The 17,032-nt window shown below is 37.2% G+C and overlaps 1 protein-coding gene across 8 annotated transcripts in view; it reads right to left on the bottom strand.

Moving 5' to 3' along the window:
* ATG7 (autophagy related 7) overlaps window positions 1–17,032 on the bottom strand; it is a 110,752-nt gene that overhangs the window by 25,695 nt on the left and 68,025 nt on the right. Inside the window, exon 19 of one of the 8 annotated variants that reach the window (XM_027467767.3) lies at window positions 3,740–3,802. The exons of the other annotated variants lie outside the window; for them this stretch is intronic. Within the exon in view, the coding sequence (XP_027323568.1) occupies window positions 3,740–3,802 (63 nt within the window). The remainder of the gene's footprint in view (window positions 1–3,739; window positions 3,803–17,032) is intronic. 8 annotated transcript variants of the gene reach the window in all.

Below are 17,032 nucleotides of genomic sequence, written 5' to 3'. Positions count from 1 at the left end.
ACCAAGTTTTGTATCCGTGTTCCAAAACAGCCGAAAGCCATTCACCTACACAACACGGCGCATGACACAAAGAGATATTTGTAAACAGCACTGAGGTGGAGCTCATGTAAATCACCTGTGCGAGGAACAAGTGCAGTGTTGTGCTCTGCAAACAGACAAATGTTCTCCTGCTTTGGCAGTGGCACCACAGTTATCAGCACCTACTCCGTCTTCTACCTACATTTCAATAGGGCGTTTTAAGATGGCACGAACGCACTGATTATGAAGTGATATGTGAAGTGCCAGCTCTGTGGAGAGCAGCTTCACGGGGACCTTTTCCATGTGGGTCAATCTTGCCCCACAAGACTGGAATTCATTAAGGTCCAGACAACCAGCAAAAAGATGATACAAATCCATCCACAGAACAGCACACAGCTTAGGATCTGGGTGGCAGAGCTCCCTGAGCAGACAGGCAGGCTGATTCTGCTGTGTTCAGAGAAGGACAAGCTCCCATGAGGAACTGTGACGTGGAAGTGCTTTATGTATGGAAATGCAGACTCTTCCCTTCCCTGCAGCTCCATTTTGCACTCTGGGGAGTCTGCAGCCTTGCAGGGGAGAAAAGAAAACCACCATATCGGGTGGCAGCTTAAGGTATTTGTTATGCATTTTTAACAAAATACTAAGCAATAAATACAAATTAATTTAATAAATGGCCTAAGCATATTTTAAATTCCAAGCCTACAGAACAGAAAACTATGTCGAGGCTGATGGCTTCATGGCCGATTAAATAACCAAATGGGATTTGGTTTTCATAAGGAAAAAAAAAGTCAGGTTTGATAACAGAACTATGTATCTCCATTGATGTCTCCAAGCCGCAATCCAGTTCTAATCTGGACAGTGATAAGATCAATGACATTAGTTTAGGAACACTTGCTCTTTGCTTTATCTAGAGCAGCCAATCAAAAAGGGATTTATCTCTAGACCAGTATTTTTCCCATACAGAAGAAACACGAAGTTCATACAGACACCAAGCACAAAGCTGGGCAAGCACAGCACATTGTTTGTTTTAAGAGGAAATTTTTAAAACTTATGATGGAATTGCTGTTAACAAGAAATCACAAAACAACAAATTATTCAAAATGCAGAACAAGTTCCAAGTTGTTCCAGCTATTAAAGTTCATGCACAAAGATTATAAGTACCGTAAAAACTTATGGAAAACTACATAGCAAGTCCAGCTTTATTGAAAGACAATGGGGAATGGGAGAAGTATTGCATTCTCATGCTCGTGAACTGGACTCACGGAACATCAGATGAGTGGGACAACATAGTAGTGGTGACACAGTTATGTTCCTTGGCATATACTGTATGACATGCTTCAATTAAAAAAGGCAATCTTTATTGCTTTGAGAAGATGGGGTTGTTGCCCTGGTTTATAATCCGTACCAAAAGAGTCAGGTACGTGCATATCAAGAAAACACAGCCTCTAAATCTCAACACTTGATTTTATCAGTTTAACGATAAATATGACAAGGTTAATAACAAAGATCACCGCTGATGGCTTTATAAAAAAATGACTTTAAGGATATTTATCCGAAGTGCTTTATAGAAACAGAGATTAAAATGGCATTAAATGGCTCTAATACCAGTGCAGACTGGGAGCCTTTTACAGCAAAAGAAAGGTGCCAGCTGACAGCAGTGGTGATGGCAGCTCAAAAGACTCACAAAGTAAAATGATTTTTTAAGACAAACAAAGTTAGATCACAAGATGCACAGATGGGTGCACATAAAAAAAAATTAAAAGGGACTGAGAATATGAACAACAAAGAGGTACCAGAATAAAAAATTCCTGAAGACAAAACACAAACACTGGACAAAGTGAGCATGGTCTGAAGGGACAGCACCATATAAGAAAAAATAGAATACCCTGGACAGGAAGAGATGCCAAGATGCTCCCTGATACAAAGGAGGCTTCAGTCCTGACATTATTTTTACCAGAAGAATTAGCTAATTCCCTTGAATTGCTGAAACAATGTTCTAGTCCAACTTCTTTAAGTAATATGGAAGAAAATGATCTTTGAATTTAAAATCCAGATTAAATAATATAGGGATCTCCTGACAGCTCCAATCATAACAAATCACTTATTATTATTATTTGTTTGTAAGGAAGGATGGCAAGGAGCTCGTTACCATCCAACAGTGTGGAAGGCAGCTGACCAAGTATGGGCAGCCCAGCAGTTGTCATCATGACAAATAACTGCTTCAGAGTTGGTTACTGAACTCATATTCCCAAGGGCTGTACAATGGGAATTCCAGCCTCCTTCTGAACCCAGTCCTTTAAAATTGCTTTGTCTGTTTTGGCCCTAGGCTGCATATTAGAAATGATAAAAGTAGCTCTTTCATACTCAAAGCAAGACAGTTCGATTGCCAGTGTCAACACGATGAAGCGCTTATGGCTATGGGGTGGGGGGAGGAAGCAGGACTGGGGGGCCACGGGGAAGGCTCCGTAAGGCTCTGCAGTTAACGCCAGGCAAGCAGGAACAGAATTTTTCTCTCAAATGGAAGCCCAGACTTATCCCATTGTATTTTTTACCTTCTCTGTGTCAACTAGACTCCGAATTGTTGCTCTGGCAGTAATTACAAATCAAATTCATTAAAATTATTCTTACAACAAAAAGATGAAGAAATGCCACTGGAAACAATTCTATGCCTTCGACATACATTCATGCTTTTTTAATAGGAACACTTTCTCTCTTCAGAAACAGTGAAAATGTATAAGCCACAAAGAAATAAAGGGAATTTCTTGAGATGAAACCGAAGTCCTATTCTTTATGCTGACCTACATATACACTGTCATGAGATGTTCTGCAAAGTTACAGTGAACAAGTGTTCAGCTTCAGAAGTAGAACAGCATTTTTTTCCCCAACACACAAATTTGAATTAGGGACAGATTCATTCCCTATGACCCCAACAGGCTGTAGTGGCTTATCCCAGCATGTCAGATAGCTGCACTACGCTAAATAAGACTTTTCAAACATAATATTTAAAATCATCACCGAGACACATGTAAATATTCACCAAAAGCAAGAATCAAAAGTTCAAACAGTAACTTATCTAATCCTGAAGAATTGTTCTATGAGCTTTGAAGAAATATTTGTAATAGGAGATGTTATAAGCTCTGTAGAGACAGTGTTTCAGGAGTTTGCAAAATTCAATGTCAGTTCATAACACTGCTATGTCAGTTAGAATTTTTCAATGCTTTCACTCCTGCTGTCGTTATTTTTTTAAGAACAGATCAGAACATGCTCTAAGGAATACATGCAACATATCTTCAAGAGAAATCCAGGTAGCACTCAGTTTAAGATTTTAAACGTTACTTTTACATGATGTGTATACATTTATTGAAAATGACAGATTTTCTGCCGTATTGTAAAGCCTGAACCAAGACTGAACACAAAAACAATGTTAGTTTGAAGAGTCCATTAAAGTAGTGGATAGCATGCAGTAACCTTAATTTGATTTTACTTTATGTCCAGTAAGCTTTCACATGCTTTATTTATAAACTCTTATTTGGCAGTTTCAATTATTCTATTCCCTCGTGCTTCTCCTTTTTTGGACATCTGTTTCTTCACACATTCTGCCCCAAGGCAAATCAGCTGTCTTCACAGCTGAATGAAATTCCGCTCTCTGGCTCAAAGAGAAACATTTCTTTTTTTCGTTTAACTAGAAAGAAGCCAGTCATCAACAAGCAGAAATTCTTACCTGTAATCTGGGCTTTGGGTTGCAAAGGACATTCTTCTCTCCACAAACATCTGTATATCCTGACTTTGAAATGAAAAAAAAAATATAACCTTGTCTACCACGGGGTTTTGAGTCTGTCTTACCTATTTTACTAACATTAGGCCTTCTCCTACACATCTTGTAACAACAAAAGGTGGTTACTGGAGCTAACTTCTGCTATGCAAATAGCTTTCACAGAACCGTGCCAAGGTTTCTGAAAAAATAAAAAAACAAATCCAGAAACCATTTTTACATCCCGACTCTCACTCGTCACAGTAAGACGTTACCATCTGTTAGCTGAGACACGGTAGCCAACTGTGAGAGCAGCCTTCATTAGTACCTCGTAACATCGAACTTCCCACTGCTTCCAGTTACGTTACCGCAAACGCTGGACTGTCTTCAAAAGACACTGGCCTGCTCCCGTCCTCTGCGCTGCATCTAGCCATCAAATAACTGCACATAACTGTCATCAGAAAGTAAAATCCATAAAATTGGCATTACTTGTAACTATTCTTCTTCAGTACTCATTGCTATTAAGTGACTACGGTGCAGCAGCAGCCCAGGGCTCCTGTCGGGATGTCGTGATTCACTAAGGCCCGTTTGAAGCTAACCAGAAAGTTGTTCCTTGAGCTCCTGCTGCAGTCTAAGGCCTGTGTATTCCCTATGGATGGAACCAGCATGCCTTATACAGCCGCACTGTTGTCATCGGTGTTCCTGTTGGCCACCCACCTTCCTGCAGACCGAATACTCTGGCCTATTTACAGATGCATCTCTACATTCAGAGCATTTTGAGTATCAACCAAAAAGTGTCAGCTACCTGCAACTTCAAGCCATAATTCCTAACTGAATTCCTTCTTACAGACACCATATGTTAACTGAGTCATGACCAGTAATATGACGAAGGAAAAACAATTACATTTTAAATCAGTACAACAGAAAAACAAATGACTGGTGCATGGCTTGGAATACTGCAGAATTGTGGAAATAGCTGTTGTTATTGATCCAGAGACAAAAGTGAGACATGGGAAGGGGTAGGAGATGCAGAGAATCTGGGAGGAGGAAGTTAACAAACAGCTGTATGTAGGCACATTTTCTTTACCAGAAAAGTTCTAGAAAACGTTTTACAGCCAATATACCAACGAAGAGCATCCCAAACTATCTGGAAATAAGTACCCAGTTATCAACAACAAAACGGCTTTTATAAAATCACCCATCTCTTTCCATAAAATCAAACCATCTCTGAGCTCACATTCCTCGTGTAGTCCTGACCACTTAGTTCTCTCCAATCATCTGATAAATGCAACCAATTCAGAGCCTGGCAGTAAACTTGGTGAGATGTGAGCTTTGGCAGAGGAACCAGCCTAACAAGCTCTCTGCTTGCTCCCTCTTGCCTACAACTGCAGATTATCAGACTTTCAGTGGTGGCCAATACAACTGTTTATGAATTTGCACTACAAAATGACATAGGGCATTGACCTCCCTTTAAAAATAAATCTAAAAAATGTTCCAAAGCAACAAATAAATAAATAAAGGGAAATTATGACAGTGAAGCAAAGGAGAAACTCTACTACTCAGTCAGACTCAGAGCAAATGCTTCAGCTTCAGACAGCTGTAATTTTACAGCTTTTCCTTTGCATTTAAAGGTTGAATATCAAAAGATACTCTCGCTTTTCCAACTACGTCAGTATGTCTGACAAAAATATTACCTTCTCTACAAACTTTTTGGAGTTTATTCCTTACACTGCCACAGCCATATCACCACTAGCTAGTAATCTTGCACTAGGAAATAACTTCAGAAACTGACCTGCCTTTGAAGAAAAAAAAATCTTGAATTTGTTCCAAAGCAAAACAAAGTTTGTTCCACATAACAAACGTAAGAGAGTTTGTTCCATGTAACACACTTACGAGAGAACCACTGCAATTTTGAAACCTAGGACCAATGAATAATCTGGACAATTGGAACACCAAAGGAAGTCCACTTGTTAAGAGCAAACTTGTGGTATTTGATGGCCTAACATCATGTCCCGTGAGAGACATCTTTAACATGAGGCTGTCTTCTGAGAGCAAGCTAATGTACACCTTTGGTGTTAATTCACATGAAGAAGACTCACTCAGTCACTTCCCTTCAGGTACTTGTTTCTGTCTTTCAAACAAACTATCACACATGACTCTCCTGTTTATGTGATAAAATCAGAACGTGTCTTTTAGTGACTAAGATCTTAATTCTGCTTTCTTTGAAGTCAACTGGAATTTTGGCATTTATTTAAACGATGAATGATCAGATCCCAAAGTGTTTGTACAGCAGCTTTGGAAAAATGCCAGTCTTAATAAAATCAATTAAAACACATTTTTAAGACACAGCCAATCAAAACATTTATTTTCAGACTCATCTCAGTATTCAGCATGTCTCTTCAGTTGAAATGCACCATGATGTTGCTTGGCAGAGGTGATACAATGCTGCAACGTGTTCTACAGATTTCATTATACAATATGCTTGTTAATGCAAGCATTTGAATCAGAAGCTTGTAAAAACTTAGCAGTCCTGAAATACTATTCACATTTTTTCATCTTCACTAATGGAGTAATATCTTTGATAAATCTGACACTTCAAAGTCTTAATCCTACTGTTGGAAAAAGTTCATGAACTTGCCAAGGTTTTCCCTTTAGAAAAGAATCCTTTTTCAATTTCAGATAAGCTATAATACTTATTCTACAAAAATTGATTGTTGCTTCAATGAGAAACAAGGACACCCCAAAACTGTTGAGAGTATTATTATTACTACTACTTTCTAAAAGTACTAACTAATGAATGTGGAAAAAAAAGACTTTTTTTCCACTGTGGCTTGTCATCACCATCTTCTTATATTTGCAGTACACAACACATTATAATAATTTGCTATTTTCAGATTTTTTTTTTAGAATAACGGAGTTAGAAGTTGAGGTGTAATGATACCTGAAGGCTGCCAGGAAGAAGAGAAAAGGCATCAAATATTTCTCTTATATACCCAATTAGACACATTTGCAAAGCGCACAGGTCCATAGATCAACTGAATGCAGATATATGGTTCAATCACTTTATAGTTCCTAGTAGTCTTGTTTGAACGTGTTTTCAAAATACTAATACAAGTTCTGAATTCCTTGTAATCTTATTTATATCTTGCTGGACTATTTATATGCTTGGATTCTCTAGAATTTCAAGTCTTTTAAATGCTGAAAGCACTCTGCAAATACCCACTTCCACATCTTGCTGTCTCTATCACAAGCACAAAGAGCAGCATATATTCTCTACTCTTAGCATTAAAATAATCTCAACATTTCTGTTCCATTATAGCAAGGGTTTTTCTTTGAGAGATGACCCAAGTGAGGCTTTGCCTTAAAATGGAAAATTAAAAAAAGTTGTCGGATGTGTAAACTGCTCTGAAAAAAAGATGACTTACCATCTCTAAGTTGATGGCTAGGAAGAAATCAGTGAATAATAGTCAATATTCTGAAATGCTGCAGAGATGGCTGTGTTAATAAGAGATAGAAATTGCTAATGAAAAAACAACTGTGTGCTTATTCCGTGTAAGAATACTTAGTGTTAACAGCCAGTCACACAGCAGGAAGAACCGAGTATTCTATGCTGATGTATCAACAATATAGCTATGTTAAAATTTCTATATAGCTTTTAAATAGATTTGTGTCTATTTCTAATTATGTCAAATATATGAATGTTTTAATTGTTTAAATATATATTATAAAAAACATAATACAGTTTTGTGGGGAGCAAAAGAACTTCTGGTCTTAATTACTGTATCACAATTAAATTACCTAATGTACATAAGATCTGCAAAGTCTTGGAAACAATAGTGGGTGGTGTTTCCTGGAATAGAGCGATATGTCTTATGACTGGGAAGGAACACACACCACCTCATTTTAAAGTTAAGTCACCCAGTTCAATCCGCAGAGTCAGACAAGAATTAAGAACAGGAAACAGAGGGACTTCTTGTCAGGGTTACTATTCAGAGAATGGAAAACTTAATTTCGTAGCCTGAGGCAAATAGTTAGAAGTAGCTGAAGTCAATTATAATTGTTTCTACAAAATAGTGCATCCATTGCTAGGTTAAGCAAGACCACAAAAAATATATCTAATTGATTTTTACACCGCTTTTAAGATTTATGTATTGCACGAATGCACAATGCTATAGTGTGAAAACATTCTGAACATGAGTTCAGAAAGTTAAAACTCTTCCACCATTTTACTTGGTTAAAGTAAAAGTTACACTACTGAAGTTAGCATACGCATACATACTGCATTTACATACACAAACTGAATATCAAATACAAGTCCTACAAATAAACTCAAAGCCATTTCACACACACAAAAAAAATCTGTTAACACATATTACACATGTTTTTTTGTTACTGTTTTGTATACAATTAGAAGAGCAATGACTTAAACAAGTCTTACATGTTTTACTTCCAATTACGTCCACTCTCCCTGGTTATCTAGAAAAAGTAATCCAATCTTTATTCCATTTCCAGCAGGCTTTGCTAGAATCAATTTTCATTTATTCATGTTGTGAGACTGAGAAAGGGAAACTCAAAAATGTTCCCAAAGCATTCATATATTTAAATTGTTCAACACTGCATTACTTCTTACTGAAGAAAATAATGTTGTACATTAACTGCTTAGATGATACATTGCCACCAACTACCACTGTTAACTCAAAAGTGTACCAACTGGCATCTGCTCTAAAAAGGTGTATTAGAACACAGAGCCCATTGTCACAAAATAGTCAGGAGTGTCTAATATACGTTGCTAAAGTTTCTACCTAGCTGTAGACATTAAATTATGAAGTTTTTACAAGCTTCTCAACACCTTAATATTTGTTTTGAAGTATATGACTTCTCTTGAAAATGGCTTGTACTAAAAACTAGTTAGGCAGATCACAGTGGAGCTGGTAAAATTATGCAATTACAGACTTCACCAAAACTGCTGCCACTCAGTCGAGATACTCTGCTTAGTTTATCTGACAAATCACAGAAGATGCGTCAGGTTTCAAACTTAGCAAGGAAGGCTTGCTTGCACCTTATTGCTCATTATGTAAGTCAATAGCAAAACTTCCTTTGGCTTCATGATAAGATTTTCAGCTTTTCAAAACTGGTTTTGTATGTTTATTACTACCCCTAGTTTCAACATAGTTTAGACATGTTCAACACAGTTACAAGCTTCATTATGTCAAGTACAGAAAGTAGCAACAAGCAAAGAAGCTGTCTAAATCCAAATGCTGCCTATCACAGTTACTTTTAAGGAAAAGAGGTAACACTCTTAATAACACTTGATATTAACTTACATAAAAATTGCAGACAAGCATGACCAGAAAGGTTATGGTCAGTTCTGCTCCCAGAGATTTAGGCACTGGGCAGTCCCTACCATGCCCGAACATAGGCCCCAACTTGATGCATAACATTCTATACTAATGAGTAAATTCAAGAATTATAAAAAAATCTTGGTCACTTCCTAGCAGAAGAAACCACTAGAATTGTGAGCATAAATTACTTCTTCAGAAAGAAGGACAGAGATGGGAACAACACTGTCTAGTAGGATTTTTTTTTTATTTTTATTTTTATTTTTAATTTGGAACAGCATTTTTTTCCCAAAGCTGTTTGTCTTGACAAAACAGAAACAGAAGCTTCCCTACAGGGAAAATAGTAGTCTCACACCAGAGAAAGCCTTAATAAGTACCAAACTGAAGTCTAGCAAAAAGTAGCCTTTTTTTCTTGCGTGTGTGTATCAACATACTCCACAATTTCAGAAGTAGTATTCACAAACAGTTGCTATGGGTAATACTTGTGTTCTAATAGCATGTCCTACATTTAAAACCAACGAGTTGGAAAGTTTCTGAGCATGGTTAGTTATGTGCAAACTTCTCTCTCATGTTCCTACTACAGCAAAACCACTCACTCTTTCATGCCATCAGCTGTGAATAATCCACAAATTAAAATCAGTGTTCAAATGATTTTTATAAAGATGGTAGTACGAAATTTCATTAAGCAATACAATCAAGGACTACTTTTATTTTTGCTAACTCAAAAGCATAGCTAAACACATTAAGATTCCTATTATAATTAAGTACTAAACAGGAAAGCTAGTTATGAGATTTAAATGCGGCTTAAATGTTTTGAGTGATCAAAACTTTCAGAAGTGCAAGCTTATTGAAAAACAAGAACTAAGCCCAGTGATAGGTTTATGCATGAACTACAACACTTGTATGCTCTTCTCTAAGAATTATTATCCTTTTGCTTCGATTCATAGAACAAATTGGGTTTGGGAACAAATTTACTGTAACCCCCCCCACACACACACACCAAGCACAGACAACTAAACCAAGCTGCTCAGGCTTTGCTCAGTCCAATTCTGAACATCTCTGAAGTCTCAACCTCATCCTTTGCCCAGTATTTAACCACCTTCATGGTAACAAACAAACAAACGAAAAACCTTTTTCCTCACAAGAAATCAGAATTTCCCGTGCTGCAGCTGTCCTGTCAGTGCGTGCTTCCAGGAGGAAGCCATCTGTTTTCTCCATATGTTCCCCTCAGGTGCTTGAGTGGGCAGGAGGATTTCCCCCTCACCTTTCTCTTCACGAGGCTGAACAACCGGCTTGTCTCAACATCTCCTATGCCACATGCTCTTACCCTCGAGTTGCTTTGGTGGCCACCAGCCTCTGTGTTGCACTGGGGAGCCTAAACCCAGGCCCAGCACTCCAGATGAGGTCTCACCTCCTCGTCCCCTGGCTACACTTCTGTCAGCACAGCCGTGGCTACCTCTCCTTGCCTCATGGACATGCTGCTGTTCAAGGAGCTGCTCATCAACCTTTATTTTCAAGCAGACATTTGAAAGTTTAGAGCAATATTAACAACTAGTAACATGAAAAAGAGGTTGAGGAAAGCAGTAAGAATGCCTTTCAGTCAACTATTTGTCAGGGCCTGTTTTTCCCAATGAGGAACAAGGTGCAGAGGTGGAGGAGGATGGCTACCAAAGCACTGCAGTGCCTGATGTTACAGCAGGCAGAGCTGCCAAAGCACCAGAGCAGATAAAACTGGCTCTCCTCTCGTCAGTCCCAAACAGCTTCGAGTCTCCTGAGCAATCGACCGGTGTCTGCTGAAATCTAAGATTCTCTCTTGGGGTCTCATTTACTGGAGTGCTACAAAAATAGTTTGCAAGCAACTGTATAGGAAACGCATCATTTTAAGCCTTCTCCTCAGCCTGTACTGTCTAATGTCACTGTCCTCACTCTCTAAAGAATTACTCCCACTAGAAAGGAACCAGCTGCAAGCTCTGTGACTTCTTTTGACACGTCAAGAAATGAACCAAGGCTAAAGGCTGATGTTAGCTGTAACATTTCACACCCTTCATAGATACGTCAGACTAACTACTTTACTACTGTGCAATTAAAATTTTTATGTGTAAACTATCAGTAAGAAATTATTGATTTGGTGTCCCACTGCTTAAATTCACCATTTTGCCTTCCCACATTTGCCAGAATTGCGTACTTTAGGAAGACAAATTTTGTATTGCAAGTGCAGTGCCCTAATTAGCTTTGTGGGACTATTTAAAAAACAAACATACAAACAAAAAACTACTCCAAATATTATGAGAAGTTTTTCTAGAATGGTTCTAGAATAAAGACCTCTCCTGCTTGTATTGCTATTTTAATGTAAAAATCTTGCTGCTTCACCATATTATTGTTTAACTGGCTACTACAGTCAACTATTGCTCTGTAAAATTACAAATGTTTATGGCTGAATGTTATTAGTAGCAGAACTTTTCTTCACCTTCATACAAATGAATCCTGCTTGTAATCAGAGCTGTTTTACAACATGCCCCTTTTCTGCAAGTTAACCTTGATCTTCATTGGAAACCAGATTTCAATACCTATTCAAAGAAGTGACTTCCCCATAAACAATACCATAACAAACACTATAGTAAATGAAACAATGGACAGGTATAATTTTTTTTTTTTTGACTACAAGGAAAAATTCAGTTAAAATAAACAGTTAAGCACTTGTTTTATTTAGTTAAAACCAAGTCCAAATAAAGAAAGGCACACATTCGATTTAAGATTATTTTCCTGCAAACAGGAAAAACAGTATCTTTAAAGCCAAACTGCCAAACTGTATTTGAGTTTTTGCTCCAAATTTTAAAATATGCAACACATTTCATTGGGAAAATTCCCCAAAAGAAAACTTACACAGTCAGCAACTATATTTTTCTGTTTAGGACAACGAAACCAAAAATAGCATGAAGGTACAAATACTTCCAAAAAAACAGCACTTATTAGGACTTCTCAAAAAAGATTTTACCGCCTTCTTCATTTTCAAAACATTGCATATCATAGAGCACATGCAACTATATTCTAATTTGCTGGATTTTAGAGAGCATCTTACATAACTCAAGGGATTGCAAGCATTTCTACAGCTGTCTGGATGCAAAATAAAAACCACCAACAAGGAATTCCTTCCTTCTTTATACCACTTTCAGAAGGACCATATTGTCTCAGCTACAATTTTGATTCCTAGTTAGCAAATCAACTAAAAAGTCAAAACTGAAACAGAATCAGCCTCGTTCACATGCTGGCAGTCTAGAAGCACACACCTAGAAACAAACTGTGGAAAAGAAAGCGGAGACAGAGGGAGGCATTGGCTCCCCATTAGCTTGGATGCCTATTCAATACCATTGCTTCTCTGGAAATGCTAGCCAGATACATCTATGACAATTTTTCATAACTTAATTACAAGTCTTGCAAGTAAGTTTACTTTCCAGTTGTATGTCCTAACTTGGTTGATATTTTTAAATTGCTTTCTTATGATGCACCCAGGGAAACAAAGACAAGCAAGGGCTACTGTGTTTTGAAGAGCTGCAAGACATTTGTGAAGGCATAAAGACCTGAAATTCAAGCCAAACTCCTCCTCTTTTTTCTTTTACTCAAATATTTGATGAATAACACCATCAGTACCCAGAAAATGCTAAGCCTCTTGGATCAGCTAATGACTCAGAGGGCAAGATAACCTGCTTCTTTCAGGTATAGTTTATTTGCCTAACATTTCCAAAGACTCACGGTACATTGTTTAAATCATGAGACAACACTCTACAAACATGAAGCCAAATCAGTTCAGCTCAAGTATTAACAATACAAGCTCCTTTCAAATAGTAGCTAGCAAAAAATGTCAGACTCAGCCCTACATACTAGCACAGTTTAGGAGCTAAGTGCATACAAAAGCCACTGTCCAAATTTGCACTTAGTGTTATTTTTATCCCATAGTTCAAATATCTGAAGATGAGCATTGTAATACACTGGAATGAAATTTGACTGCTGCACTGAGAAAAAAAAAATAGATTTAGGCTACTTCCAATACAACTTTTATATTCAGACCTTTTAAATCCCTTCCTTAGCAACAAAACACAACAAAACATAAATATAAAGCTAATTTATTACCTACATCTTCATTGCTTAAGCTTCTTCTTTTCCCTGCTAGTCAGCTGAATGTGTCAGACTCCTATAAGAAACTGCATTAGTCAGTGGCCTAAAGCTACAGTGGCAGTGCAAGGTGCCACTTGCTGAAGGGACAATTTATTTATTATACCTGTGAAGAAGGGAGCGTATGAAACCAGATACATCTGAGATATGGTAACTGCCAAGGGTAAGACAATGCAACTGGGAACTCAGTTTTGTAAAACTTGCATTCCTGTTTATTAAGTTTGAATTTCTGTTATTTTCCCAAGGAAAAGTTACTGAGGTTACCTGGGAAAAGTCTGCTACATAAGAGCCAGCTTTCAAGAAGGGAATATGTGATCTTCTTTCAAATTCAATTATGTTAATTACAAAGTAATTTATAACCCGAAGATGTTGACTGGCACTGAGTAACTTCAAGGAGTTTAAGATCTCAGAGAAGAGCACTGCATGTGAAAATTCTGATAGATGTTGAGAAACTCCCCATGGGCTTCACTTAAATCAATCCTTCATCTCCTAAAACACACAGTAGTACTGCAAGCATCATACAAATACTTCAGATGTAATCTACTCTAATTCCCTTCCCGTTTCAACAGAGCAACATCTGGAGCTGTGTTTCATAAAGATATATTTTATAATATATATATAATAATGATAATATGTGCATTTAAAAAAAAAGTTACTAATTAAAATTATACCTCTTATAATGGCATAGTAACTGTACAGTAACTGCACTAACTGTAATTTCTGACATGAAACAAGAACACCACTAAATACTGTTAAATTCTAATTTAAGCGTTTGAATGTTAATAAAAATACTTAAACTAAATGCAAATAACAGGAACGGAGAAACCCCGTCTGCACTATGGAAAGAACTGCAGGAATAAATTAGCATTACAGTTGCAATCATAAATGACCATGCCTAGAAACCTTACTTTATTATAAGTGCATCACAATAGCAAAGCTTGAATGAACATTCTCCAGACAGCCGTAGTCCCTCTTTTGTTAGAGAAGTGAGTTTATGGCTGAAAGTTTTGTGCAAAACACCCTCACAAAAACACATGATATTTGCATAGGAATGGCTTTCACACAATTTGATTAGCAGCAAGATCCTGTATGCTAGTATGGAAAAAAAGTCTGCTCTTTGCTAAACTTATGGATTGACATGTATATTTCAGAACTGAAATAAAACAAAATATTGTCTAATTCACCATAGATATTTTGTTACGTTATTGTCAGAATGCAAGCACCCATGTCAAATCAAGTACATATGCATTTGTAATCAGGCACAGAAAACAGTGCAAAGATGAAATAGATGGTAACTAAACTCACTGGAAAAATACATCTCTTTCTGTTGGACTACAGAAAGAAATCAAGAACGACTGCATGCCTAGCTAACTATGTGCTGTTTCAATTTCAGAAGCTTTCTATTTTGTAACTAGAACTATCATAGAGAAAATAAAAATCAGCATTCACTTTGTCTTTTCTTCCTTTTATTTTTTTTTTTTTATAATAGGTTCTGCTTTCTTTCTAGCTTCTCCCCAGTGCCCCTAATTATCACACAATCTGCTAACATCAGATGTCTAAACTCACATTAGTGTTTTAGTTATCCTGTGAAAGCAGTCAGGCAAATACTTGATTAAATATCTTTAACTATACCCTCTAGTTAACATAGTTTAAAAAGAAGGAATAGTTGATTTAAGCTTTGCAGAAGCATCGTGGTATCCTAGGAAACCACAGCACAGAACCAAGGAACACTGCATGACAGCAACGAATCAGACAAACAGCATGCAAACAGGATGAAGAGATACACATTGCAGTCTACTTTTCCAATTTAAGTTGCCCTTCAATTATGCCATAATGCATCTACTAATTAGTAAGAACGCAGTTTGGGTACATGCTAGATTAAAATTATTTATAATGCAAAACACCACACAGTCATGGCACAGCAAGTCCTGATGCAGCCTTAATGAAAATTAGCACAAGAGCAATACAGTTGCATCAAAAGCAGTGACAAACATCATGCTGGTGCTGCTGAACAGTACATAATACCCAGACCTACTATAATATTCACCACCTGAGAATGTGTGTGGGTGTCAAACAAATACTCTGGAGACATTTCTTATGATTTCATTCAGTTTGTATTCAATATAATAGGAAAAATGAATTTCCAGAGTGTGGGGTCAAATTCTAGTGAGATACAAAAAGATACAAACTCAATATCCCAGTGAAGATTATATTTATGCTTGTCAACCATGCTAGTAACTAGGTCAGACAAAGAAAACATTTTATTCTTCAAATCATAATTACTGAAGAAATGCTAAGTATAAAAAGGAAGAAAAGTCTGAATAAACTTCAATAAAAGTGGATGCTGAAGAACAACCAGAATAAATGTAACTCGTAAGAGCAAGGCAAATTCAAATGATAAAATAAATCTTGCAGAAAACATACTACACAATTTAAACCATTTCTTTTGTTTGCTTTACTGTCTGTAAGTAGTTAGTACACAATAAAATACACATAGGAAACAAAAAATGAAAAAAGTGAGCTAAATTTGTGTATAATTCAAGCATTAAAAATTATTAAATATTATAACTGGTTAAACAAGTGGGTATTAGGGCATAACAGTTAACTTTCAGTGTCTCTATAACATTCAATTACATCTCACATGAACAATAAGTACCAGTATCTGGTACAGAACTTAATAACAACAGATACTCAGGGATAAACCAGAGTCAATTAAGAAAGAACTTAAACCAACAAAAACTTATTTTGACTGAGATGACTAGCTGGATTGCTTGAAAAAGCATTAATACTTTTTTAATATATTTTTATTTTTTGTGTGCAGGTGTGTGTGCAGCTTTCAGGATGCATAGCTTTGTCACCTCCCTATGAAGTGGAAGTGGTTTATGTACGACAAGTATTTGGAAAAATTCAGCATAACACTGCCATTTCACTCACTTGTTTCTGATGTTTTCTTCATTTTGCCTCAGGAACTGCTGTTTTCCATTTTACTCATGGTTGTGTCATGTATCAGTTAAAACAAAAAAGAACACGGAAGCTTTATGAAATGGAGGTTCACTACCTATGCTACAACAGCCTACGCTGCAGCAACTGAATCAATACCTACCTGATATAAATGGGGCACGCTCGAAGGAAAGCACTCTCACTATGGGTGTTGACAATGTGAACTCAGAGCAATCCATGTTTCATGTAGGTGTGTTTTTCAGAGTTGTACTAGCTCAGGTTCCAATCAGAGTCTGTCTGTTGTTTTTTTTTTTTTTTTCCTCTACACCAGCCCTTTGAACACTCTTCCCAGCAAGGAACATCCTTGTCATTCTGTAAGATCTTTCTTTTTGTACAAGGTGTTACTCTAGGGCATGTTCACTGAGAAAAGGTTGTGATATTGGCTTTTAGTCAGCTTGGTTGCATCCTTGCACAGAGCAACACTGAACTAGAAGAGGACTCGGCTAACAGACACACAGCCAGAAGGAGGCAGACATGAGACAGAGGTGATGTGCCCCGGGTCACAGCACAGACCTAACTGGCCACATTGCCTACGTGCTTTTCTTCTTGGAAAAATATAATTCAAACGTCTGTCCTCAGCTCCAACACCCCTTAAAAACCCTGCTAACTCTGCAGAGTTAGGAAAGAAGAGGCAGGAGGCCTCACCACCGTTACTGTAAAAACCAAAGGTGCATTCAGGCTCAATTTACGAGAGTTAAAGCAGCCTTGCATGAGCCGTATTGAACCAAAGCCATGCCAAATATTTACTGAACAC

This window comes from Anas platyrhynchos, chromosome 13 (assembly GCF_047663525.1).
Source record: "Anas platyrhynchos isolate ZD024472 breed Pekin duck chromosome 13, IASCAAS_PekinDuck_T2T, whole genome shotgun sequence".
NCBI lineage: Eukaryota > Metazoa > Chordata > Aves > Anseriformes > Anatidae > Anas > Anas platyrhynchos.
This window is presented reverse-complemented; position numbering and strand designations above follow the sequence as displayed.